Source organism: Protopterus annectens, chromosome 2.part0 (assembly GCF_019279795.1).
Source record: "Protopterus annectens isolate FY-2018-M chromosome 2.part0, PAN1.0, whole genome shotgun sequence".
NCBI classification, from domain to species: domain Eukaryota; kingdom Metazoa; phylum Chordata; order Ceratodontiformes; family Protopteridae; genus Protopterus; species Protopterus annectens.
This window is the reverse complement of record NC_056728.1, coordinates 705027899-705055469: the sequence shown is the minus strand read 5'-3', so window position 1 is coordinate 705055469 and position 27571 is coordinate 705027899. Positions and strand designations below refer to the sequence as shown.

At 41.5% G+C, this 27571-nt stretch overlaps 1 protein-coding gene across 1 annotated transcript in view; it reads left to right on the top strand.

Annotated features, from left to right (window-relative positions):
* Nucleotides 1-27571, top strand: part of NFKB1 (nuclear factor kappa B subunit 1) — a 772892-nt gene that overhangs the window by 710436 nt on the left and 34885 nt on the right. Inside the window, exons 20-21 of the mRNA XM_044060344.1 lie at nt 8382-8554; nt 10021-10180. Of these exons, the coding sequence (XP_043916279.1) occupies nt 8382-8554; nt 10021-10180 (333 nt within the window). The remainder of the gene's footprint in view (nt 1-8381; nt 8555-10020; nt 10181-27571) is intronic.

The following is a 27571-nucleotide window of genomic DNA, read 5'->3' as shown; positions in this document are numbered from 1 at the left end:
ACATGTCGGTTGTCTGGTACATCAACAAACAAGGGGGAACCAAATATGCTGGGAGGCCCTAAGAATTTGGCAATGGGCTGTATCCACCAGACGCTTTCTGATAGCAACGCACATCCCGGGGTCATCCAACGTGGTAGCAGACAAACTAAGCAGAGCCATACTGTTGCCCCACGAGTGGTCTCTCAAACAACAGGTGGCGGAAAACATTTTCCGCAGATGGGGCCAGCCTTGCTGCGACCTATTTGCATCTCCGATGAATGCCAAATGCAGCAGCTACCTTGCCCTTTATCCCCACGGAAAGCAGACCCAGGGGCCTTCGTACATGATTGGCCCCCGGGCCTCCTATATGCCTTTCCGCGAATACCTCTAATTCCCAAATTCATGCAGAAAGCCAAAGGTCTGGGAAGGACTGTGATTTTGATAGCCCCGTCTTGGCCTCTACAGATTTGGTTTCCCTTCCTGTGGAAGTATCAAGTGGAAGAACCATGGATCCTGGACCCAGTGCCGGATCTTCTGACTCATTCGTCGGGAGTTCTCCATCCCTCCCTCACTTCCCTAAAACTGACAGCTTGGCTGCTCCGATTCCCACATTAGCCAGGTCACGAGATTTGTCTTCTGCGGTCCAACATATTATAGTTTCCTCTCATAAACTATCCACCAGGAAACTATATAATAACAAATGGAAACAATTGGTTTACTGGGCTTCTCAACATGACACTGACCCTTATGTAGCACCAGTTCATACCATCTTAGAGTTCTTGTCTTCCTTGTTCCATGATGGCGTGGCAGCTGCCACCATTAGAGTTCAATTGGCTGCTATCTCAAACTTCCATGTAGGCTTTAACGGCTCTAACATCATGTCGCATATACTTATGTAAAGCATTCTTAAAAGGAACCCACCATCTCAGGCCACTTATTAGGCATCCTGTCTACCCCTAGAATTTGAATCTGGTTTTATCCCAACTGATGCTTGCGCCCTTTGAATCTGCTTCATCTTGTCATTTAAAATTTTTGTCTTGGAAAACTTTATTCCTGGTAGCCATTACATCTGCATGTAGGGTCTCCGAACTTCAAGCCTTGTCCTCCAAACCCCCATACTTGATTTTTCACCTTGATAGGGTATCCCTCAGGACTAATCCTACCTTTCTTCCCAAGATCTCTTCAGAAAATAACTTAAATCAATCCATTGAGCTCCCAACTTCTTCAGACACCATACCAGCAAACTTGAATATATGTTACACAAGCTTGATGTACATAGACATCTGAGGTTCTGTCTGGATAGAACAAAAGATTTCAGACAATCAGATCAACTCTTCGTCTCTTATGCAGAGAATAAGAAAGGTTTCACAGTGTCAAAAACCACACTGTCCAAGTGGCTCTCTGACTGCATCAGGTTCATTTATGCTTCCACTAATCAACCATTAAAAACTAACATCAAAGCCCATTCTACACGAGCAGTTTCTACATCATTGGCTCATGCAGCTCGCTTGCCTTTAGATACCATCTGTGCAGCTGCCATGTGGTCAAAACCTCACACGTTTATCACTTATTACAAAGTGGATAGGACCTCCAGGGACAGGGCTACGTTTGGTTCCACTGTGCTCAGGAATGTTCTCCCGTGAGCCACCCAGGATTAGGGTGCTTGGGACGCTACCCACATGTAAGAACAAAACGGCGAGATAGAACAACTTCACATAAAGAAGTTATGCTGTGAAGGAAAGGTTAGTTTGCTGTTATTTTTTGTATTTCTGTATTGCCTTTCTATATTTTGAATACTGTAGTTTGTTTTCTTTATCTTGTGTTTTGCTTGCATTCTGTTTTAAACAGCATATTAAAACTTTCTCTCTGTTCTGAGTCAAGCAGAATTTTTCCCTCCCTCCCATTTAAGTTGTCTTGTTAAATACCACTGTCTTTCTAGTTGCCCGCCTCTTATGTTAATCTGACCATATATCTCATTTCTCTCTACTTTCACTGGCTTATGTGAGTAATCACAAAACCATCACTTTTGAAATCCCACCCCTTCAATTATTTAAATTTATTGGCCATCCTACAGTATTTCATAGTACCAAAATACAAAAGTAACCACCCCTTTCAGTCCATCTTGCTGTTTTAAAAATAGTAACTCTCCACTAAACCTTAACTTTTTAAACAGGTAAAACTCAAGTTACCTACTTTCATATCTAACTTCTCTAGTGCACACTGCAGAGTGCATTCTTTTCAATCTTACCTTTAAGCATCCCTGTTACTAGCACTTTCTCTAATACCTAAAAGATCATCTCTACTTGACTCCAAGTAGACTTTTCTCTATCTGTTAAACCTAGCACTTGCTCCTACAGTACTTATTACCTTGATACGGCACTCTTTATAGATACCCCCCCCAAAGGCAAAACCCCATTTCTCGGTCACCCACATCCCCAATCTCTTTTAAAGTTTTTTGTCTAGTCCTTCTAGCATGGATCAGTTGCTAGTGTCCTCTCCTGCTCAGCTGGTGAACCTGGGAATATTGAGGCAATGTTACAATTGCCTCATGTACCTGAACAACCCTCTCCTCCTCCCACAAAACACAAATACATGCGAGAGATGCAACTATACTGCCAAACTGGAGGCTGAGCTCTCTCAACATAGGACTGGCAGACCCAGTCAGGAGGAGAAGAGTTACCACACACACATAGACCCAGTCTCACATAGTACCATCACAACCTCCTCAAATACACATAAACACACAAAGACATGCTCTGATCAAAAATCTACCAAAACAGCAGAGGCCACCAAAGCAGACACCCAAACAACCACCACCTCAGAACACAACACCTGCAACACATAGACCTCACAGTCAGAGTGTCAAACAGTCACAGCCCTTAAGGCCAAACACAATGCCAGACACACTAGTCATTGGTGACTCCATAGTCAGACACACTGGCGTCCGCTCACCAGACTGAGTAAGGAGAAGGTCACAGTAAGCTGCCTGTCGGGTGCTAGAATCTGCCACATAACGCAGCACTCAGGTCTCTCAACAGCAGGTACCTCAGTCATTGTCCACGCTGGTGTAAGCGACCGCAAGGGCCTCCTTGGACTACATGAAAAGAGACATTGAGGAGCTCTCTGATTATGTAGCCCAGGCAGGTATGACCCTGACCGTGAGCAGTATCCTACCTTCACCAAGAATGATGCCACAATACAGAGATAAGATGATCAGCTTTAACAATTGGCTTAAACGCTGGTGTCATTCAAAGGGGATCAATGTCTGTCTGCCTGGGATGACATGCTGGACAAGCCAGCGGCTTGCACCTGTCACCCTGGGATTCGGATATTGGCAAAGGCTCTTGCCACCCCATAGTGCCTTTTTAGGCAAGGCTCAAATTCTAAACCTACCACCCTAGAACACAAAAAGGAAAAAACTAAGGGTAATGCTGCTCAATGCCAGAAGTCTAAATCTCAAAATGCACGCCCTTCTCAGTATGGAGAACATCGATGTCTGTGCAGTGACAGAAACCTGGTTCAAGGCTCCTGAGAGCACCCCAGCACTATCAGGTTTTACCTCTTATCATGCGTTCCGGCCCCAAAATCCGGACAATACCAAGAAAGGAGGTATCCATATTCATCAAAGACACCCACACCTCAAGACTGGTGGCAACGCACGTGCTTGGGAGACCATCCAGGTGCAATTAACCAGACTGCTGTGCAAATTGTAGCATGTTACAGGCCACCCTCACAAACTCAGGAACCTCACATGGCCTTCCTGAAAACACTAGAGGGATAAATGTATCACCAAACACCATCATACTAGGTGACTCCTAATATAGACTGGGAACACTACTCAAGCCCAAACACCCTAGCCCAAAAGTTCCTGGAATTCATAAACTCAAATGCCATGGAACAACTAGTCACCATCCCACAAGAGGAGAAAACATACTTGATCTCATCATCACGAACATGGGAGCACAATGTTCAACACGGACGTATACCCCTCACTGGTGAGATCAGATCAACTAATCTCGCTGGAGGTCCTCATCCCACCCCACCTGAAATAAAAGACCACAGTAAAGAACTTCTCGGCCGACTTCACACTTCTAAAGACTAGTGTGGTCTCCTTTAAGGCCCCGAGCCAGCAGCGAGAAGTACTCATCAAGCTGAATCACTTACAAATGCCTTCTACCAGCACCTGCAGGACTGCATGGATAAGGCAATCCCAAGCAAAACAAAGACTCTTTGTACCAAATCAGTCTGGTGGACCCCAGCCATAAACAAACTCTACAACAAAAGGAGGAAGCTACTACAAGATAGAGCAAAATCCTTAAAAGGTAAGACACCCTTGATCACTATAAGTAAAAACTAAGAGCTCTCATAAAATCATCCAAAGCAAATTTTGAGAGAAAAATAGCTAAAGACTCAAAAGACAATCATAAGGCCTTCTTTAGCTATATTTAGAAACCTGGGAGGAACCTCCCAGATATGCTCAGAACTAGTTCAAAATGATGTGAAGATTACTGATCCTACAGACATTGCCAACATACTGGCTGACAGGTTCAGTGCAAACTTCTCCCTCCCCAAAGGAGAGATATCTATACCAAGCGATTGCAGCCCCAAACATCTCCAACGCCCAAGTGAGAACTGCTCTCTCCAAAGCAAAAACACAGCATCCATGGGACCTGATGGTGTCCCGGCTGTGTGCTCCACGAACTCAACGAGGAATTAAACCCACAGCTAGGACAGCTGTTTAATCATAGTCTTACCTCTGGATCAGGGAGTGGCACTGCAACTGTGGTCCCACTTCACAAAGGCGGTGCCTCCACCGACCCTGGAAATTACCGGCCCATTAGCTTGACAAGCCTTATCTGCAAAGCCATGGAGAGGATCATAATGGACCTCATAAATAAAGACATAGGGAATTTGCAGACTTTGGATCCATCCCAGTTTGGCTTTGTCAAAGGCAGATCATGCCTTCTAAACTTGGTTGACTTTTTGAAACAGTCACCAAAGCCATTGATGAGGAAAGGCAGTCCATACAGCCTACCTCGATCTGGCGAAGGCCTTGATACAATACCCCACTCGGGTATCATTGAAAAACTCATCAGCTTAAATGTTAACCCATACATCACAAGATGGGTTGCAAACTGGCTGAGTGACAGAACCCACAGGGTCAGAGTTGCTGGCACCATGTCAGACTCAAAGCCTGTCACAAGTGGTGTACCACAGGGCTCAGTCCTGGGCCCACTCTTGTTTGGCATCTACTTTTCCGAAGTACAAGCAAACACAGGAGGGTTATGGCTGACAAAGTTTGCAGATGACTGCAAACTGGGCCATAGTAGAAAACACATCTGACACAGATATCCTTCAGAAGGGTCTCACAGAAGCGGATAACTGGTGCCAGAGCCATGGCCTAAAGTTAAATGCCAAAAAATGCATAGTCATACCCTTCGGGAAAAACAAGGTTACCCCTAGCTACCAAATAGGTGGCAATCCACTGAGCATAGAAGAAGTTTTCAGGGACCTGGGGACCCAGGTTGATAGTAGTCTGTCATTCGACACCCATGTAGCTAAAGTAGTTAGGAAGACCTTCTACATTGCCCACCTTATCATGAAGGGATTCTCATCTAGATCAAGGGAGGTCATAGTCTCCCTATACTCATCACTCATCAGACCAATGATTGAGTACAATGCCCCATTGAATGTATCTGACCTGACACTTGCAGCAGCTGGAGAGGCCACAAATTTCCTCACCAAAAGGATAAAGGGTCTCAAACATCTGTCCTATGCTGCCCGACTGAAAGAACTCCAGCTCTATTCAGTCTCAGAGGTGACCTTTGCCTAACATACAAGGCCATGTCAAACCCAGATTTGATGAATATGCTTCACCTCAAAAATCTAGATCCGTCAGAGCCACAAGGGCGGGAGACTTAAACCTCGACACGGCTATTAATAGGGCCAGCTGGAGGATAGATTCATCACCCAAAGACTCCCTATGCTGTGGAATAAAATCCCGGTATATGTGAGGCAGAGCACCTCGCTGGCCTTGTTCAAGAGAAATCTTGACCAATGGATGGGAGATCGCAGATATACCCCAGCGATTACCTCAGTGTCACTGCTCAACAGAGGCACAGCAAAATAATGGGTATAGTTCCCCATACTAAAGGGGTGGCGTAAGCCACAAAACTATGGGCTAGGCTTGTAAATGCCCTCGGGCAGATAGCCTAGTATGAACCTATGAACCTATGAACCTATGTCCTTACCATAACGTTCCATGTGAGTTGTTCATCTCGCCTTTTTGTTCTTACATTCCCGTCCACCTTCCCATTTTTCCTAACCATTCTAACAAGGGAGAGTATTGCCTGTACTCCCTGGATGTCCATAGGCAAATATGATTTTATCTGGACAGAACAAAATCTACCTGTAAATCAGACCAACTATTTCTGGCCTTTTCTGGACCAAGACTAGGTCATTCTGTCTCAAAAGTTACATTGGCTTCATGGTTGAGAAATTGCATTACCTTTATCTACAACAAGAACAATATCACCTTGCCTCACAGAGTGAAAGCACATTCTACAAGGTCTATGGCAACTTCAGCAGCTTTCCATGCTAAGGCTTCCCTCAATGATATTTGCTCAGCTGCGACTTGGGCCAAACCTCATACTTTTATTCTACATTACAAATTGGATTTGGCCTCCAGAGGTAGAGCTTCTTTTGGCTCCATGGTGCTCAGGAATGTCCTTCCATGAGGGCCACCCAGGGTTACAGGTAGCTGGGGACTGTCCCATCAGTAAGGAATGAACGAAGATTAACATCAGATAAAGAAGTTATGACTTACCATAACATTCCATCTGTGTTGTTGATCTTTGTTCATTCATTACTCCCCACTCTCCGTTCCCCCTCCAGAGGTTCCTGGTTGATCTCATATACTCCTTTTTTGTAAGTCTGTTATGACCAGAGGTAGCCTCTATTTTTATCTATCAACTTGCAAATTCGATCTGAGGTAACAGGGAGCAGAGCATTCTGGGTAGGATCGTGGCTCGAGAGTTTGTGGCTGATGCGAGGTTGGTAAAAGGCCGGCTCGGTTCCGAGGACGTAACCAATAACCCATCAGTAATGAATGAATGAAGATCAACAACACAGATGGACCGTTATGGTAAGGCATAACTTCTTTTTTTAGTAGTTAATCAAGAGAGTTTGCAATTTACAGCCCAATTGCAACACTGGAAGAATTATTGTTGCAGCTGAATCAGCAGGGTGGGAGGACATTTGTTGGACTCTGATGTCATCTGTGTATAAATGAGGTTTAATTTAGATAGGTCTTCAGTAAGGTTATTAATGAACAGAGAGAAGAGCAGAGGTCCTAATGCAGAGACTTCAGGAACTCCAGTATTGAGAGTGCCTATTGTGTTGAGAGTATCGCTTGATGTTACTTGAAAGGTTCTATTTTCCAGTAATAGCATTCAGTCCAAAGTTTTTGTTTTTTTTACATTTTGTGATAAGCAGTCTGTGGATTACTGTTTCAAATTCTCTAGTCATGCCTGCAGGTACTGCATCAGTTATTACAGCCTTATTGATGTTACTAGATGTGGCAGCTGTTGCAGATAGACCTGTAGCAGTACTAAACATATTTCTGAAGCCATTATCAAATTGCACACAATAGCTACATGTGTTGAGTAGTTGTTTATACTAGATTTTTTTCAGTGATCTTTGCCAGTGAGCACAGAATGGAGGTTGGTCAATTGTCCTTTAATATTTTGGGAGATGCAACTTTAGGAAGGGGTATAGTAACAGCATGCTGTAGGTCTGGGGTACTCTTATTGTTGCAAGGGACAGTTTGTAAATGTAGCAAAGTGGCCTGACAAATTTGTCAGCTGCTTGTTTAAGAAAGTTGGGGTTGAATGTGAATCATTTAGCAGAAGCGAGTTTCAAGACTTCTTAAAAATAGCTATTTTTTTATACATCAGTTTCTTCCTTCTTTATTATAGCACTGACATAACTTATTCCTCACACTGTAGCTATTTTCCACTTTCTGGTTATGTCAGTAGTAACAGAATTCCATACCTGTTAACTTTATTCATATATTTACAGCATTTGCTCACTTCATCTCTAGATTGTGTTTTTGATACAGAGATTATGAACTTTTTTCAATTAAAGTAAAAGCAAACACACGTGATAAAGACAAGAATTTAGTTTCATTGAGTCAGTGAAATTGGCCTGTGAGCACCTGAAATCTATGCTGGTACAGTCTAGTCATTTTAAAAATGATCTCCTGATTACTAGCAGCAATAGACAATTTTTTGACGTAGCTCAGTAGGTGTTAAACATACGTGAGTGACTTAAATGTGTGTGGACTTTTGCTATTTCTGTACATGATATTCTACTGGAAATTGTTTCTCTTCTGTTCACTTTAGGTGACATGAACCATTTGGATGAAGACTCAAAGCTGAAGTTGTGTAAGCTGTTAGAGGTACCTGATGCAGGATGTAACTGGTCACTTCTGGCACAAAACTTGGGCCTCGGAATCCTGAACAGTGCCTTCAGGTTAAGTCCTTCACCTGCAAAAACATTACTGGATAACTATGAGGTAACTTTCTAAGGCACTCTAATGGATACATCCCTAATAAGGATGGCCTAGATATCTGCCTATATGAATAAAACAAATCAGCACTTTACAACTGTCTAAGTACCTCATTCTTTTTTCTAAAAGTTTTCTGTAAAAACTACCCAGAGAGTTTTGTTTATGAATGGCATTCAGTTAATTGAGGTCCTCCGTAAATTTGTTTATGATACATACATGATACACATACAAGTTTACAAAATAAGCTACTTTGTCTTTTTACCTTCTTGTATAACTTTTGCTTAGTCTGTGATATGAGCATTTGTAATGAGTGCAGCATTCATAGAATGTTAGTTTCCACCATCACCACATAATCAGTTCTCTTCCTTTAGTTTAGAGCATTCATCAAACATTGCCAGAGTAACGTGAAAAGTTCAAGCTCTTCCATTTAGAGCTGTTAAGTCTGTACAATGAAAGGAATTGTGTTTTACTTACTGATGTTATAATTTAATGTCTCCTTATAGTTTCTTTTTTTTTTTTTTTTTTTTTTTTTTTTTTTACTTTGATCTTCAAAATTTAAGAAAATGTGAAAGGTTATCTGGGTTTAAATATGCCAAGGCATAGGTTCTTGGGTTTCTGTCAATGTGAATCTCCATAAAACCATGGAAAAGTCCTTGAGCCTCCTGTCGATATCATAAAAATACTTTGAGCCTCCCATACAAAAAAAGGCATATACTGTACTGTATAGATGCAGACCTGCAACACACGCACACACACACACACACACACACACACACACACACACACACACACACACACACACACACACACACACACACACTCTCTTTCTCTTTTACTATTGATCTTCAGTCATATAGTGCATATTTATTGATTGTTAATACTTTTTCATTTTGCCTGATGTCATGTAAAACTAATACTAACTAGTTAACAAAGTCCACAACATTTTTAGACTTGTTTGGATCTGTCCTGAAATATATCTCTGCCTAACTAGGAAGTTGGGTCTCATGACTTTAAGAACACTGAGCTAGGCTATTATGTAGCCAGTTGATGTAGATTATGTGTTAAATGTCTGGAAATTCAGGAATTCTTTACTCTGTTCTTTTGTATTTTTGAATTGGTTTGTATGACCACATATCCATGTGATATATTTGCAATGGAATGTTTTTGTTATTGTAGTGTGGATACTAGCTAATCGTTATTATTGTCAGTTTATGACTTTCCACTGTTTTCCTCTGTAAGCAGGGATGACTGCATGTGCATATTTATGGTCCTCATAGTTTGAAGAAAAGGGGTTGAGCAGTGTAACGCAACATTGCATTGTCCTGTATGAAAAAGGGCACATTACAGCATGTATTATTATAGAACCTCATCATAATAATTATTATCCCCAAAATCATTTATAAAGCAGCATTTTACCTCAGGATTACCAAGTACTTGCCAAAATAAGATGTCTATCTGTTTGTCTGTGATAGGTTTCTGGTGGCACTATACAAGAACTATTAGATGCCTTGAAGTTAATGAATTATACAGAAGCTGTCCATGTCATCGAAAGGGCCTTAGTGAATCCACAGATGAAAAAGACAGAGGAAAATGTGATGCAAGTAACTTCTCCAGCCATAGAACAACAAACAGGTACAAGTAAAATTACAACACAGCAGCAGAAGTTTCCAAGAAGTCTAAAGCTTAGTTTTTATACTACATTTTTGCTTATGCTATACAGTGTGCTGGACCAGTATAGTCCGCATGTTAGAATTTCTTTTGTCAGGTTCACTTATTTGTTTGAAGTATTTCTAGATATGAGTCCCACAGTGCAGTGACATAAGAGTTTAATGCAAATCGGAACTGCTTAATCGGTATGAGGGAACTGCTGCTGCAGTGTTATGGGAATTGTAGAGGAATTATGTGGTTAGAACTTATTAGAACTTATTCGAGACTCTGCCTTCTGGCTGGGGTAGGCCTTTATCAAAGCTGAGAGTATTGAAAGAAATGTACTGATATGACTACTTATGATTTCTGAAGAAAATGTAGAGGCCCTGTATGGGGTAAACACCCAAAGCTAATACAGCTTCTGCTGGCATTTGCTTTACAGATGTGCCTGCATAGTTATTCATCCCTTTATTCCTTCCCTTCCTTGCAGTAGCTCCTAATGGTGGGGTACACAAGTCTCGCATAGAACTTTCTAGGTAGAGAAGTATTTTCTGTCACTTCATTTTTAGATGGCTGTGCTTTTCATATCTGAGAAATCAGCAGATAGGAACCATAGGAATTACAAGGCTATTTGACCAGAGGTCAAGGGTGCCTTGCTAGTAACCACTCTCAGGCTGTACCATCCTTTCCAAATAAGGAAAGGCTTACAATTCCTGGAGTGCATCTTAGGACACCTCTCTATTTATCTAAGCTATGGAATCACATTGTTTCATGTGCAAGGGGAGGTACTTGGTAATGAACCTATCTCTCCATTTAGTTTTGGTAATTACCTGATGTAAGTTGAGATTTCTTGTTCTAATGTGTTGTTTTGGTGTTGGCTACACTATTTGATATATGGAGAAAGAGGAGATCACAGATAATAAGGTCCTTGAGGCCACTGAAGTCAAGGCACAGGTCTTCCATCTAGAGCCAATACAACACTGAGTACAAGGATAACGATTCCAGCCTTTCCTGATAACTAAGATTTTTGAGGCCTGAGTTTTTTTTATGTATCTGTTGAGATGTATGACAAAAGGTGCATTAAACTCTATAATGCATCTAACCAGGCAGACCACAGAGGAATAGTAACTTCCTTGGTTTTAGATGAGATGCCCTTTGTGATTAATTGTCAGAAATAGACAGGTTTGCTGATTACAGTTACTACTTGGTGACCAAAGGAACATAATAAAATGACCCTTCCTCCTCAGTTCCCATTTTCAGTAAGCAATTTAAGCATCCAAGGGACCATCAAACAATAGTCTAAAAAGCAGTGGCAAGGAGGCTCCAAAAAGAAAGGAAAAGCCTCTGAAAATCAAGGACAGTCTACCCACTCACCATGACTATTTGTATGATCAGCATCCATCTCCCATACTGGCAACCTCTCCATCTCCCTGAAGCTTTATCTTATTATGTGGCCCCAGATTGTGGCAGACAAATGGGTTTTAAATGTAATTCAGCAGAGGTAGACTTGGCATTGGAATCCCTGCCTCCAATTCTGCATCCAGTGCTTGTACAGGGATTAAGAGAATCAGTGCCTCCTTTCTGGATGGGCAAAGGGGTTTTATTCAAGGAATTTTATAGTATAAAAGAGGGGAGGATCTTAGAGGCCTGTGCTGGAACTTTTCTTTCTGAACATTTTGTCAAGATTCTAAAATTCAGAATGTTTTTCCTTCAGTCCGTTTTACATCTTTTCCCTTCTCTAACTTCCATGGGAAAGCTGTACTTAAAGGATGCTTAGTATCAACACATTCTGGCTAGGCTTATAAATGCCCTTGGGCAGATAGCCTAGTACTTACCTATGAACCTATAAACCTATCAAATTCTCATTTGCAAACATTTCAGATTTTTTTGACTTTGTGTCTAGCTTACTTTATCTGGCCATTCTTATTTCTCTTTCAAGGTTTATTTATTGGCCATTTCTGCTTGTCTGCCGTCTTTCTAACCATCCTCAAGTTAAACAGTTATTGAAGAGGGGTGTTGCATATCTGTCCACCTAGAAAGCATGTGGCTCCTTCTTGGGATCTTAACTTTGTGCTTGAAAAGCATAATCATTTTCCATAGGAACCATCTCATCAGGCTGAAGTGAGGTTTTTAACACAGAAGACTGTTTTGCTCATTGTTTAAACATGGAAGACATTGTTTTAACTTCTGCTAGGAGAGTATGTGAATTACAAACATATGGTTAGTCAGCCCTACCTCATTTTTCACAAGCATCTTTTAAAACTACCCCTTCTTTTATGCCTAAAGTGGTCTCTGAGTTTACCTTAAGACAGACTGTTAATCTCAGGCTTCTTCCCTGATCCTAAGACAAGAGATTTTTTGCATCGTGCAGCACAGCGGGGCTACTGTTAAATTATTTCAGGTGCCAGAAAGTCTGTTCTTCAAATTTTCCCTTAGAACTAGCTGGTTTCTCAGTAGTAGCACTAAAATCTGAACCCCTGTGACTAGCACTTGCTCTGGAACCTGCTGGAAAGCACTAGGAAGCCTTAAACTGATATGAGCACTCAACTCTCCTTGTTAATAAGGAGAAATTAATCGTAGGCACTAAACAGCCTATAATTGCAAAGTACCTTGCAAAGGTAAGGGAAAACACCTCTTGTACTTTACAAAAAAAGCACCTAAACAGGCATGTCCAAGGGTCCGTTTCCGGTGATTTCTCCTGTCCACCTGGTGAATCTGGGCATACTGGGGCAATGCAGCAACTGCCTCATGTACACAGACAACCATCTTCTCCTAACACCCAACACTACAACCTGTGAGAGATGCACTTACATAGCCAAACTGGAAGCAAAGCACTCTCCAGCCAAGATTGTGCTAGACAGTCAAGAGGAGAAGGTTAACATCTGCACTACAACTCAAGCAACACATAGCCCTTCAAAACCCGCACCATCAACATCCACACATAGCAACACTAAACCCACATATGCGGAAGCCCTTAACAGTAACCTGCCCAAGCAACAAGGACCTCCGAAGCTGAAACGCAAACAAGCACCAGTCACAACCAAAGTGACACATAGCTCACAACATCAGTGTGCTACCCAACAACAGCCCCTAAGACAAGACAACATACCCAACACTTTAGTCATAGGTGACTCTATAGTCAGGCACACTGATGTCCCACTCACCAGGCTGAGCAAGGAGAAAATTACAGTCAGCTGCCTGTCGGGAGTCAGGATCCGCCACATAACACATGCGCTCAAGTCACTCCACAACAAGTACAAATACAACTCTGTCATTATCCATGTTGGAGTGAATGACTTGAGACGTACCTCCCTGGACTACATGAAAAGAGACATGGAAGAGCTTGCGGATCATGTGGCCCAGGCAGGTATGACCCTAGCCCTGAGTAGCATCCTGCCTTCACCCAGAATGATACCACAGTATAAGGACAAAATGATTGACTTCAACAATTGGCTAAGCTTCTGGTGTTATTCTAAGGGAATCCAGTATCTGTATACCTGGGACGACATGATCGACAAACCAAGATGTTTTGCCAGAGATGGTCTGCACTTGTCACCCCAGGGATTCAGGTTACTGGCTAAAGCTCTTGCCACCCTTATAGTGCCTTTTTTAGGCAAGATTCAAAGGACAAAACCACCACCGTAACAGATACAAGCATGCAAAATCTGAAGGTAATGCTACTCAATGCTAGAAGTCTAAACCTCAAAATGCACTCTGTCGAGGCACTCCTAAAAATGGAGAACATCGATATATGTGCAGTAACTGAGACCTGGTTCAAGACTCCAGAGAGCACCCCTGCAATACTAGGCTACAACTCTTACCACACTTTTTGGCCACCAAACCAAGACCGAAACACTAAAGGTGAAGGAGTGTCCATATTTACTAAGGATATTCACACCTCCAGGCTAGTTGCCCAACACAATGCATCTGAAATTCTCTAGGTGCAACTAACACTAGGTAAGACTGCAATCCAAACTGTAGCTTGCTACAGATCCCCCACCATGCCCCAAGATTCTCACTCCACCTTTCTAAACATACTGAAAAATATTAAGATACAACCAAACACCCTAATACTGGGTGATTTCAACTACCCTGCCATTAAATGGGAAAACTACTTGGGTACCAGCACCTTTTCCCAATGGTTCTTGGAATTCATAAATTCCAACGCCCTGGATCAACTAATCCCTTGTCCCACCAGGGGCTCCGATATCCTAGACCTGGTCATTACCAACATGGGAAATAGATGATCCACACCAGTGGTCAACCCTCATTGGTCAGGTCTGACCATAAGCAAATCACCCTTAACATCCACATCTCACCCCACCCCCCAGTAAGGAAACCTCTGTAAAAAACTTCTCCAAAACCAACTTCGTGCTATTAAAATCAGAAGTGACAAACTTCATGGCACCCATGCAGATGGGAGCTGAAGGTTTGACTGCTGAATCTTACACTAAGGCACTGTATGAGCACATCCACTTGTGCATGAATCGTGCCATCCCAAATAGAACCAAGATGCTCTCCTCCAAAAAAAGGAAGCCAATCTGGTGGTCCCCTGCCATAAACAAACTGTACAACAGAAGGAAGAAACTGTTGCAGAAAAGAGGAAAATCCCAGGCTGCAAAAAACCTCCCTTACCAGCCTCAGTAAGAAGCTGAGATCCCTCATAAAATCCTCCAAAGCTAGTTACGAAAATAAAATTGCCAAAGATTCCAAAGACAACTACAAGGCATTCTATAGTTATGTCAAGAATCTAAATGGCAATGCACAGATCTGCTCTGAGCTACAACAGAATGGCATTAAATATACTGATCCCAAGGATATTGCCAGTATATTCTGGAAGATCGATTTAGTGACAACTTCAACCCCCTCTCACCTCCTAAAGGGCCCATCTCAGTACCAAAAGATTGCCAAATTCCAGTAATCACGGCCACACAGGTAGAAACCACACTCTCCAAAGCTAAGGATACAGCATCCATGGGACCAGATGACATCCCGGGCTGTGTACTACATGAACTACAAAATGAACTGGCACCTTACCTAAGCATCATGTTTAATCATAGCCTTACCTCAGATTTCGTGCCCACTTAGTGATGCACAGCTACAGTTATCCCACTCCACAAAGGGGGATCCACCTTGGATCCCAGGAACTACTGTCTCATCAGTCTGACGAGCCTAATCTGCAAGGGCATGGAATGCATTATCATGGAACTTATAAACAAAGACATTGGCAACCTTTAAACACTGGACCCCACCCAGTTTGGTTTCGTGAAGGACCGATCTTGCTTCCTGAACCTGATTGACTTCTTCGAATCAGTCTCCAGAGCTGTGGATGAGGGTAATGCAATCCACACAGCCTATCTGGACCTTACCAAGGCCTTCGACACCACCCCCCACTCTGGAATCATAGATAAACTTACTAAGCTGGGCATAAATCCCTACGTCACTTGATGGGTTGCCAACTGGCTTACTGTCAGAACCCAGACTGTAAAAGTAGCCTACTCCAAATCCAGCTCCAGACAAGTGACAAGTGGAGTACCTCAGGGTTCAGTCCTGGGACCGCTCTTGTTTGGCATCTACTTCTCTGAAGTACAGGCCAGCACTAAGGGACACTGGCTAACAAAGTTCGCAGATGACTGCAAACTGGGAGCCATTACTGAATCCCCAAATGATGTGGATATTCTACAAAAGAGCCTTACAGAAACAGATGCTTGGTGCCAGAGCCATGGGCTCAAGCATAATGCCAAGAAATGTATAGTTATCCCCTTTGGGAAAAACCATGTACCCATGAATTACCACATAGGTGGCAGTACACTAAACACCGAAAGTGTGATGAGAGACTTAGGGACACAGGGGGACAGTAGTCTCACCTTCGATAACCACATCGCCACAACAGTCAGGAAATCCTTCTATGTGGCACACCTCATCACTAAGGGCTTTTCATCCAGAAAAAAGGACGTCATTGTCCCACTGTACGCATCCCTCATTAGACCCATTATAGAGTACAATGCCCTGTGTGGTATGTAACTCACAAGACATCTGCAACAGCTGAAAAGGCCACAGAAATACCTCACTAAAAGAATCACAGGCCTAAAGCAGATGCCCTATGCTGACCGTCTAAAAACATTCCAGCTATACTCTGTGGCATATCGTTTACTCAGAGGCGATCTCTGCTTAACATACAAGGCCATGTCAAACCCTCAGCTGCTGGACATGCTCCACTTAAAGAAATCCCAATCCTTCAAAGCCACATGCTCCAGGGATCTAAACCTTGTCATCACAATTAACAAAACATGCTGGAGGGATAGGTTCCTGACTCAGAGACTCCTCATACTCTGGAATTGACTGCCCATACATGTCAAGCAGAGTGCCTCCTTGGCCCGCTTCAAAAGGAACCTTGACGATTGGATGGGAGATAGGAAATTCACCCCGGGGATCATGTCAGTCGCCCTGCTAGACAGGTGTCTAGGGAAGTAAATATCGTGGGAAGAAATATACAGGGAATTGTTTGGCTAGGCTTGTATAGGCCCTAGAGCTGATAGCCTAGTACCAACCTATGAGAGAAAAGATTCTTCTCACTCTGGATGCATACAAGCAGCTTGAATACTACCTAGACAAAACTCAAGCCTTTACTAAAGTCGGTCAGTTGTTTGGCTTCTATAAAAGTAAGAAGAAAGGACAACCAGTGTCAAAGTAGACTGTTTCCAGTTGTTTGTCCCATGCTATTGCCTTTTGTTATACTTAACATAATAAGCTTCTTCCAGGCAATGTAGGGTCCATTCCACAAGGGCTTTGGCATCTTCAGTTGCTTTCTGCACAAGGGTGGACTCTAGGAGTATTCTTAAGGCAGCAACTTGATCTTCTGTACATATGTTTACAAAGCACTACAAACTGGATTCCTCTTCCAGGTCCAGAACAAACTTTGCCAGGACCACTCTCCAGGGGCTGCTGAATTATTAATTTATTTTCCCTCCTCCCTTTTTAGTTTCTAAGCTGTAGTAATCAATCCAAATATCTTAGGCTACTGCAGCAGTGATTTAAGTGTTGTACACAGTGTAGTTGTGTAAGTAAACTTACCAAGAAAGCAGATGTTCTAATAGATCACTGTTACAGCCAACCCTCCAGCCCATCATTTTGGCTGTTTTCCTTTTGTATTTCTAAGGTGTGGATGGATAGTCCTTTGTGTGTATAGAGTGTACTATTGGGGTTTGTTTCCTACCATTATCCTTTCTGAGCTCGTCTCCTTTTTTCTTGCAAAAAGGTTTGAATAAATTGATGCTCTGTTATTATTTTAGAGCTTCCCTCACGCTCTTGAAAGCTGGACTGTCTCTGTGGATGGATCTAGATAGCTTAGGCTACTGCAACAGTGCTCTATTAGAATGGACTTTATAGTCAGTGTCTTAAACCACTGTATTTTTCCACATCAGAAGCTATCAGGAAAGATGAATCATCTACCTTTTCTCATTCCATTGAAACTTCCATATTCAGGAAGGCTCTGAGTATAATTAAATATACTATAAACTGGCTTGGTTATCTGTTCCCCCTCCCCAAATAAATACTAAAATATCTCTTTAAGGCAAGAAAATGTAAAGACTTGGGTCACATTTCCATTAGATTCAGACCTGAGAGCTGCAATATATGCAGCCTGAAAACACCCATATTCATCTTCCATCTTTAAAAGACAGACCGCCATTATAATTGAGCTCTGGCTTTCATGTCCCTCTGGAAAAGACACAAGAGTAATATTAATTTGCATCTAATTTCCTAGCCTTTCAAGTAGTCCTATGCATCAGACAGATAAACAAAAGGAATCCTTCCACAATTTTTTGGCAGTTAAGCTTGCACACAAACATATCAATGTGTTGTATACAGACAGAATACCTGTGCCTTAGCACGTCAACCTGTGTGATGAAGTTAGCTTCTAAGTAGTTGCTTCTCCCCAGCCCTAACATATCCCTTTTCCAACTGTCTCAGACATTCATGAACCCTGATATTGATGTTCACTCTTTCACTGCTCTTTGCAGTGCATTTAAAGACCCCAGCATTTTGTTTATGAAGTAAAAATTCCTGCAGACTGTTTCAAATTTCCCTCTTTGCTACTAAGTGTAAGGTGTCCATGTAAAACAGTTACCTAAACTCTGGCGTTGTTGCTGTTTAGCTTTTCATATTATTTTGTCATCAACCTGTACTCTCTTCTAAAGTAATACATACTAAGCATGTTTTACCAAGAATCTCAGTTTGTTGGTGTCAATGCTTCTCAATGCACACTTCTGTTCTTTTTCCTACTTTTATGAAATAAGTTAACATGTATAGTTAAAAATATTCATGAAGAAAGATGCATATGTTAAGAAATGTTTCCATTCTAATTAAATATATAATAGTTCTGTGTGGCTAACAAGTGCATCACTGTGTAGAGGGAATAAAGTGGCAAAGGCACATAATTCAGCTGAGAGTACTCATGAATGAGTTGGGTGTGCATGCCTTTAAATGCTTTACATATGTGTTTGAGTAGATACGAGTATGTCTTGCCCCATTATTTAGCTTTTGTCTTTATGGGATTGTTATGCTGTACTGTTTTCCTTATTTTTTGCTTTTTTCTAATACCATAATTTCAGAATTCATGTGAAATTTCACTGTGAATTGATTACGAAGGAATTTATTTTTGTACTCGTTAACCTGATGATAAGCACAGTGGATATGAGTGCTATTTTACAGGAGGGACCAGTGAGCACTATTTAAGTGGCTTGCTCAGAGTTATAATATATGCAACTGGAAAACTGACTGTGGGATGAAGTCTATTTGTAGTTGATAGCCTTAATATTTTCTCCTGTCTGGCCACACAAAGGAATGCATAAATATAAAATTCTACTGAAACTTATTGCTGTAATTTACTTATCTCAATAAACTGCTCATAGTTGACCAAGATATTGTGTATTTATAATTCTGAAGTTTTTCTAAACTCTTCCAGAGTTTTGATAACCATGAACACCAAGAGTGAAACTCAATGGGCTTGATTATCTTTTAAAATCTTTGTAGACTAAACTGATTTCACCAAAAAGCTGTAATGATTTGTGGTATCAGGGAAGGCTATTACATTTCAAGAAACTAGTAAATAAATGTATGATGACTCCAAACTCCATGGCACATAAGGTAACCCAAAGGATTAACTAGCAACATGGGTGCTGGAACAGATGATGAGGAAAGGGTACTAATGAGCAGCTAATGCCAGCTTGCTCAGCCTTGGGTTATGGACAATCAAGTCTTCTGCTACTGGAAGGGAGGTATACCGCATGCGTCATAGGGGCTGAGAATGTGTGCTTGGCAGCGGCGGCAGGGGACTTCAAATCAAAGGAGCTGCAGCAGGCAGTCGAATGGGTGGGGACAACTAGAAAGGGGCAGAGCAGTGTTACAGTCGGATCATCCCTGACAATGCTTACCAATTTACATAAAATAAGTGCTCAATCAGTAAAATCTGGTTGACTATGCCAGTGTATTATCTTAGAAACAGAAAGTCATCATCATCAACAGTCCCCAAAATGCATTGCCTCCCTAGTATCTAGTTAACCCTGTCAAGATATTATATTTAAAAAAAAAGTAATCAACAGCCCCAAAACATACAGACCACTAGTATCTGGTTGACCTTGCCAGTGTATTATATTAAAAACAGAAAATCATCAGCAGTCCCCAAAGCACATTGCCTCCCTAGTATCTGGTTAACCCTACCAGGATATTACATTAGAACAAAAAAAAGAAAGTCATCAACAGCCACCAAAACAAACTGACCACTAGTATCTGGTTGATCCTGTCAGTGTATTGTATTAAAAACAGAAAATTATCAACAGTCTCCAAAATACATTGCCTCCTTAGTATCTGGTTAACCTTGCCAGGATATATTAAAAAAAAAAAAACACAAAGTCATCAACAGCCCCCAAAACCCATAGACCACCTACTAGTATCTGGCTAACCATGGTTCATAGGTGTTTACTAGGCTAACAACCCCAAGGTTCTTTTTAAGCCTAGCCATGCATCCCAAGTCTCTGACAAGTTCTGATACCCTTGATAAGTGTAAGCAGGGGCTTGGGAGATGAAGCATTTACAAGCTAGGGCCTGGGAGATGAACTGTTTACAGATTGCCTGTGTCCATTAGGGACATAGGTACCAAACCAGGGATGAATTGGCAGGATACTGTTAGAAAAACATCACAAACAGCCCCCAAAACTCACTGCAGATGCGGCCTTCTACTGTCTGGTTTACCCTGCCAGCCTATAGGCCCAGGATGTCAGAAAGAAACTTTATATAGGGGACTGCACCAAGATTTAACAAGTATCTGGTCAACCCTGCCAGGAAAGTATTAAATACAGAAATTATCTGGTCGAACCTGCCATGAAATAAATAAATAAATACAGAAAGATCTGGTTGAACCTGCCAGGAAAAAAAATGCAGAATTTATTTGGTTGGTCCTGCCAGGAAAAAAATGAGAACTTACCTAAAAGTTTAAACACTAATCCACTTGGATATCTGATTTTCTGTTCTTTGGATGCTTTTCGCTCATCTCTCACCTCTCTTGCTCTCTCTCTCACAACTAAAGTGCAGGAAGAGAATGCGAGAGTAACAGGACTAATCAACAGCTGTGTCACATACTCAGATTACGTGACAGCCTGCTGACTTCACAGTCCAGTCAGGATCCTGTTTCCTGAGGTTAAAACCGCAATTACTTCTGGGTATCTTCATTGGTGACTGCGGTCTTCCCAATTTGGACTGTTTTTAAAGCAATCCGGAGACATAAAAGATAGGGTTTTTTTTCTTTTTTTTTTTTTTTAAAGTGGAACTCGAGCACACATGTAGAGTAGAGTAGAACTACATTCGACTTTACACAGTAGCTTGCAGTTCGAACTGCTACTATTTTTGTTTGTCTTTTCGGCTTTTTCCCGGTTAGGGGTCACCACAGCGGAACTCCGGCCGCTAATGATTGGCAGTAGATATTTATGGGTGCCGCGGTGCCAGCTCGAGGCCCAACCTTCAACGAAGGCACACCCATTCTACGCATTTCTTTCGGAGGCTACTCGACCGCGGGGTGGACATGCAGACTCCACACAGAAGGCACTCCAGCTGAGATTTGAACAGGAGAACCTCTTACTGTGAGGCAACAACGCTACCACTGTACCACCGCGGCTCTCAGTTCAAACTGCTACTAGTACGTAAAGTAAAATACCTGGATACACCCCGGAACCACCAATGAGCGACTCTCAGTCAAATAAAAACACCGTTGTCAGTTCAAAAAAGTTCCATCCATATAGCCCAGCACAACACTCGAAGATACTTTGCAAAAAAAAAGAAAGAAAAAAAAACATAACATAGCAGACACCTTAAACACAATTACACACAATGGGACAATAGCAGAAAGCAAAGCCAACAAACACAAACAGCTGGTCTTCCTCAGAACTGCTTAATGAAGCGTTCAAACTGTTTAAATCAACTTTTAGGCGCCAAAAATTTTTTTAAAACCATGTCACTTCTTAAAGGTATATTGCACACTTATATTAAACTAATTATTAACTACTAATGATACAATGGTTAATATTTCCACTTGTTTTGCACTCCAACCAAATATAAATAAATGACTACAATTTAAAAAATATAAAAATATGTGAATATATTCAATAAAATGTACTTTAAAATACTATAAACTGCCTTATGGTAAGCCTTCTGATACTATCAATATACTTAGTTATTAAATTATATAAGCATATTCAATACATGTTAAATACTAAATACTATAAGTAATTACATGAATCATAAAAAAGAAGAATATTCTCATGGTAGCTTTGCTGTGCATGTGTAGAAGTAAGCACATGTACAGTGGAAAGTAAAGCAAGCCCTTGCTTCTGCGACCACGTCAGACACCAGCAGGTGAAGTTCCAGTCATTAAACTAAAATTTCTCACTTGGTTGCAAGTTATTAGCCATGCAGCAGTTTGCTCTTTCCTTAGGAGAACAAATTTATTTTTGTCAGTGGTGGGGGGAGGGGTGCAGATGTACATCAGGCACTGGGTCAAAAAAAGAATGCGAACATTGTCTTTACTGAACTTCACAATTTCATATCAGAGCCCAGTGCATCAAATACGTTAAGGAAAAAAATCCTACAATTGGGACTGCATTACTGTATGAGGAGTTGCAGTGTCAGCAGAACTAATATAATTACAGAGAAAAAGCAATGTTTTTTGAGGGGAACCACTTAAATATACTAGCTCTATTATTGCACAACTGTAGAAAGGGAAAACATACCTTTCAATTAAAAATTAAAGTCTGTTCTTCTGTAGTGAATGCTGCAAGCTTTTATAGTCATGTATATTAAGGCACAATTAGCTAACACACATAGGGTAAAAAGATGTTCCCAATCAGCAACACAACTTAAAAGGAAAATTTTTTATTTGCTCTACAAGAAAACTGTATGCTACACTTTGAATGATATTTAATTTACATAGTTTTCTTGAGAGGAATGGAGGTTGGTAAGGGAAACCACCAAAGTCACATTCTCCTCTGGATTTACTAATCTGCCGTGCAGGACTAAACTAGTCCTGCACGTAAGCAGCAGTTTAAGAGGAGGACGGCAGCGCACCATGCATATTAATGAAGATGCTCTGCCTGAGCTCCAAATCCTACACTGAGCGTGGACGAGTGCAGGAGGCGTGTCTGAGAACAGAGCTCTCAGAATAAACATACCCCTGCAAACTAGAACAGAAGAAAGTGTAAATAAAAGAGCGAGACCGCTCATAGGTGTTTGCATATCCCCACCAACAGTCCCCATGTGTTCAACAGCAACAGTACATGGAAATAAAATGAAGAATCCCTTGTATGTATTTTTTTCAAAACCCTGAGTATAGCTAACCGTAGATGCATGGGTTTGCCCATCGCTTAGCTATGGTTAAAGCAGCTGAAAAGGCTGAAGAGGATAACAAAGAATATTTATGCAAATGAAGCAGCACAGCAATAGTGTAGTGATTAGACCATCCGCCAACAAACAGGCATTCCTGGTTCAAGTCCCATTGCAGCACATATCATTTTCCATGTGAAATCTGTATATGAACATATTTCTACATCCTTTTGCCGTATAACCTACATAATAACATTTAAACGTGAACTGGAGTACTGCATGAAATGAAGTGTCAGTGTCATAATGAATAAGGCACTAGTAAGCAGGTTTATGCATAAATAAGCAGTAGTAAGCGTGTCTAAGTGCGTTTGCATGGGGGTAAGCATTGCCTACACAGATTAAGCAAAGTAGAAGCTAACTGAATGTAAGAAACTGTAACCGGAGGTTAGCAGTGCTTACCGTCGCGCAAACCCGCCTACAACTGCTTTAAAGTGCCTTAATCACTCTGGATGCAATGGCCCATGTTCAGCCCAGTAACAAAATAAACTGCCTCTGCAAGGCTCAAACTCAGGACCCTGTACACTATAGTCACAGTAGTTAAACCACTAAGCCATCATAGCAATAGATATGCATGAGGTATCAGCAAACTAATTCTCACCACAGGAAAATCAAACCAAACATGTGAACTGAATCTGTGTACAGTGTGAAGTGGTATGACCTGCTAAATAACATAAATATGTGAACTGGAGTACTGCAGTAAGGGCAGATGTGAAGTGTTATTGCAATAAAGTGTTGAAGTTCTCAGGACCCCATAAAGCATACGTACACATGAATCAAGGATACAAGACACATATATAACATGTAATGAAAAAGATATCAATGTCAAAAGGCAAATATCATGCAAATCAAATATGAAGCACTGCTAAGCATTGCACAGCACTGCTACCCAGACTACTGGCAGGATACTACCAGTGGGAGAAACAGTGTCAACCTGCAAAGTCTAATCTTAACCAAATGCATATTCGTCCCTAGCGGGACAACTCCAAACATTCTGCTAAAAAGAGTCCTTGGGATAACATACCATCCTTACAGGTAAGCAAAGAATAATATGTATGTTTGCGGACTGAATGTGAGGTAACCCGAAGATCCATGGGGTGAGACAACTTACATGATGGGTCCCGAGAAGTGGAGAGTGAGCAATGTGTAGTGGTTTGGTGAGATTTGGATGGAAGCTGTAAGAAGGATGATTGATGTGGAGGAGGGAATGATGGGTAAGACATTATGGGCCAAGGCATGCTGGGGTTGGACGGACCCGTTCTAATGGGACTGCCCCATGGATGTAAGCGAAAAAGGGGGGGGGGACATACCATTTCCCATGGCAAAGCACGTTATGAGTAATATGTATGTTGTATAACCCATGGAATAACATATATATATGACCTGGAGTACTGTTAGGTTAAGAAGCAAGAAGCAGTAGTAAGCATGTTAGCACTAGTAAGTGAGTTTAAGGCCATACATCCACATGCCATTGGATATATAGAGCAATATGTATGTATATATATATATATATATATATATATATATATATATATATATATATATATATATATATATATATATATATATATATGTGTGTGTGTGTGTGTGTGTGTGTGCGAAGGTATACACAGATATATACCTATGATAGCAAACAGCACCCAAGAATGACATATGTTCACAGGCTATGCCATTGGAGGTGAGGGGCCCAAGCAAGAAACGTGTAACACGTAGCATGACCCCCCCAGCCGGACAGAGGAAACATACAAACAAACCCACAAACAATGTAAACAGTCCACTGCTCCCCAGACCACAGGCAGGTTACAACCGGGTGGGGGGGACACAGTGGACCTGTGAAATCTAATCTTGGAACAGAGACAGGAGCTTCCCTTGCGGGACACCCCAAAAATTGTCATAATATGGGAGGAAACCAGTGCGATGACCTATCAAGGCAGGGTGTGACATACCTGGAATACAAGGGTGGGAAAGCCTGATGACCCATCGGTTGAGACAGTGTGCGAGATGGGTCCCGTGAAGTGGAGAGTGGGCAGTGTGTAGTAGTGTGTTCAGACCCGACCTGCACCCAGAGTAAGGATGAGTGCTATAGAGGAGGTGTGGGTGGGGGTACTATGGGTAGCTAATTATAGGTCTAGGTGAGCAGGTGTTTGCTGGAGTGGATCTATACGGACAGCCCCAGGGATGTAAACAATAGTGTTCATTGGGCAGTGGTGCCGCCCAATGAACAGCCACACCCATTACAAGTCACACTGCAGCAAAGTCTAATTTACTTGGCAAAGAACGGAATAACCAGATGTAGATGTGTATATGTAGAGGTATGTTTGTGTATGTCTATCTATAGCTACATGGAGGTATACCTCTCCCCTGCATAGTACAAATGTGTACATACAGAGACAGAATGCATATAAATTCCCACATGTAGATATATACATATGCAGACACCCATATGTCATTATATATATATATATATATATATATATATATATATATATATATATATATATATATATAATGTATGCATACATACATATACAGATATATGTTTATAGTAATGTAGATATATATATATATATATATATATATATATATATATATATATATATATATATATATATATATATATATGTGTGTGTGTGTGTGTAAATATACACATGTATATAGCTAGGATATGATACAGCAGTTAGGAATTACACATGTTCACAGGCCGTGCAAATGGGGGTGAGGGGTCCAATCAATTAACACGTAGCATCAACCCCCCCCCCCCAGCTAGACCGGTGAAACATACACACAATAAAAGTAAACACACCGCCAAGTCTAATCTTGAAGCAAAGACATATATGTCCCTTGTGGGACACCCAAAAATTCAATGATTTTTGAGTTTCCTGCCATTACACCGATGTCCAACAGCAGGCCACGCATGTTCCCATTTTACAAGGTAGGAGAAGCCTGATGATCCATGGGGTGAGACAACATACGTGATGGGTCCCGAGAAGTGGGTAGAGTGTGCTGGTGTGGCCAGACCCGACCTGCACCCGAAGTAAGGAAGAGTGCTGAAGAGGATGTGCAGTTTGGGAACTATGGGTATGAAATTATGGGCCTAGCTGTGCAGGTGTTGGCCGGAGTTGGTCTATGTGGACCACCCTAGAGATGTAAGCAATAGTGTGCATTGGCTAGGGCTGCCGCTCAACGGGCAGCCACTCCCGCTACTAGTCCCACTGCAGCACAGTCTATTGTACATGGCAAAGAATGGAATAACCAGATGTAGATGGAAAAATGTAGAGGTGTGTATGTATATATACCCATACCTACATGGAGTTAAACCTCCCCTCTCTGTAGAACAAATGTATAGACAGAATATAATTAAATACCCACATATAGATATATACATATGCAGACACCCATGCATCCATATGTCGTTAGACGTATATATACAGCAACATATATATATATATATATATATATATATATATATATATATATATATATATATATATATATACATCAGATACATATATCTATATGTTTATTGATATGTAGAAATATATATGTATATATGTGTGTAAACATACAGATATATATAGCTAGGATATTCATTGATTAGGTTCATAGGTTGGTACTGAGCTATCTGCCCGAAGGCATATATTAGCCCAGCCATGTTGTGTGGTATTCACCGCCCCTTTAGTAGTTCCCTAGACCCTTGTACTAGCAGCTAGTACCCTTGGCCCCTATCTAGTAGTGCTGTTGGTGTGATCCCCGGTGTGAACTTTCTGTTACCCATCCACTCATCAAGGTTCCTCTTGAAGAGTGATAGTGAGGGGCTCTGTCTTCTGTAGATCGGGACCCTGTTCCATAGTAAGGGAAGTCTCTGCAAAGCGAATCTATCCCTCCAGCATGTTCTATTCATTGTTGTGTTGAGGTTTATATCCCTAGAGCGTGTAGCTCGAGTAGATTTGGTTTTGCTAAGATGGAGCATGTTCAACAATTCTGGGTTGGACATGGCTCTGTACGTTAGACAGAGATCGCCTCTGAGAAAGAGGTATGCAACAGAGAACAGTCTTAGCTTTTTCAATCGTCCTGCATAGGGCAACTGTTTGAGGCCAGTAATTCTCTTGGTTAGGTACCTCTGTGGTCTCTCCAGCTGCTGGAGATGTCTAGCCAGGTACATTCCAACTGGTGCATTGTACTCAATAATGGGTCTGATGAGGGAAGAGTAGAGGGGCACCATTAAATCCTTAGATCTTGATGCGAACCCTTTCATGATCAGATGGGTCACATAGAAGGATTTTCAAACCACTTTGGCAACATGGTTATCAAAGGCAATCTGGCTATCTACTTGGGTCCCTAGATCCCTTATTTCTTCTTCAGATTTCAGGGGATTACCTCCTGTGTTGTACTTCGCGGGTACTCTGTTTTCTCCAAAGGGGATTACTACACATTTTTTTGCATTTAGCT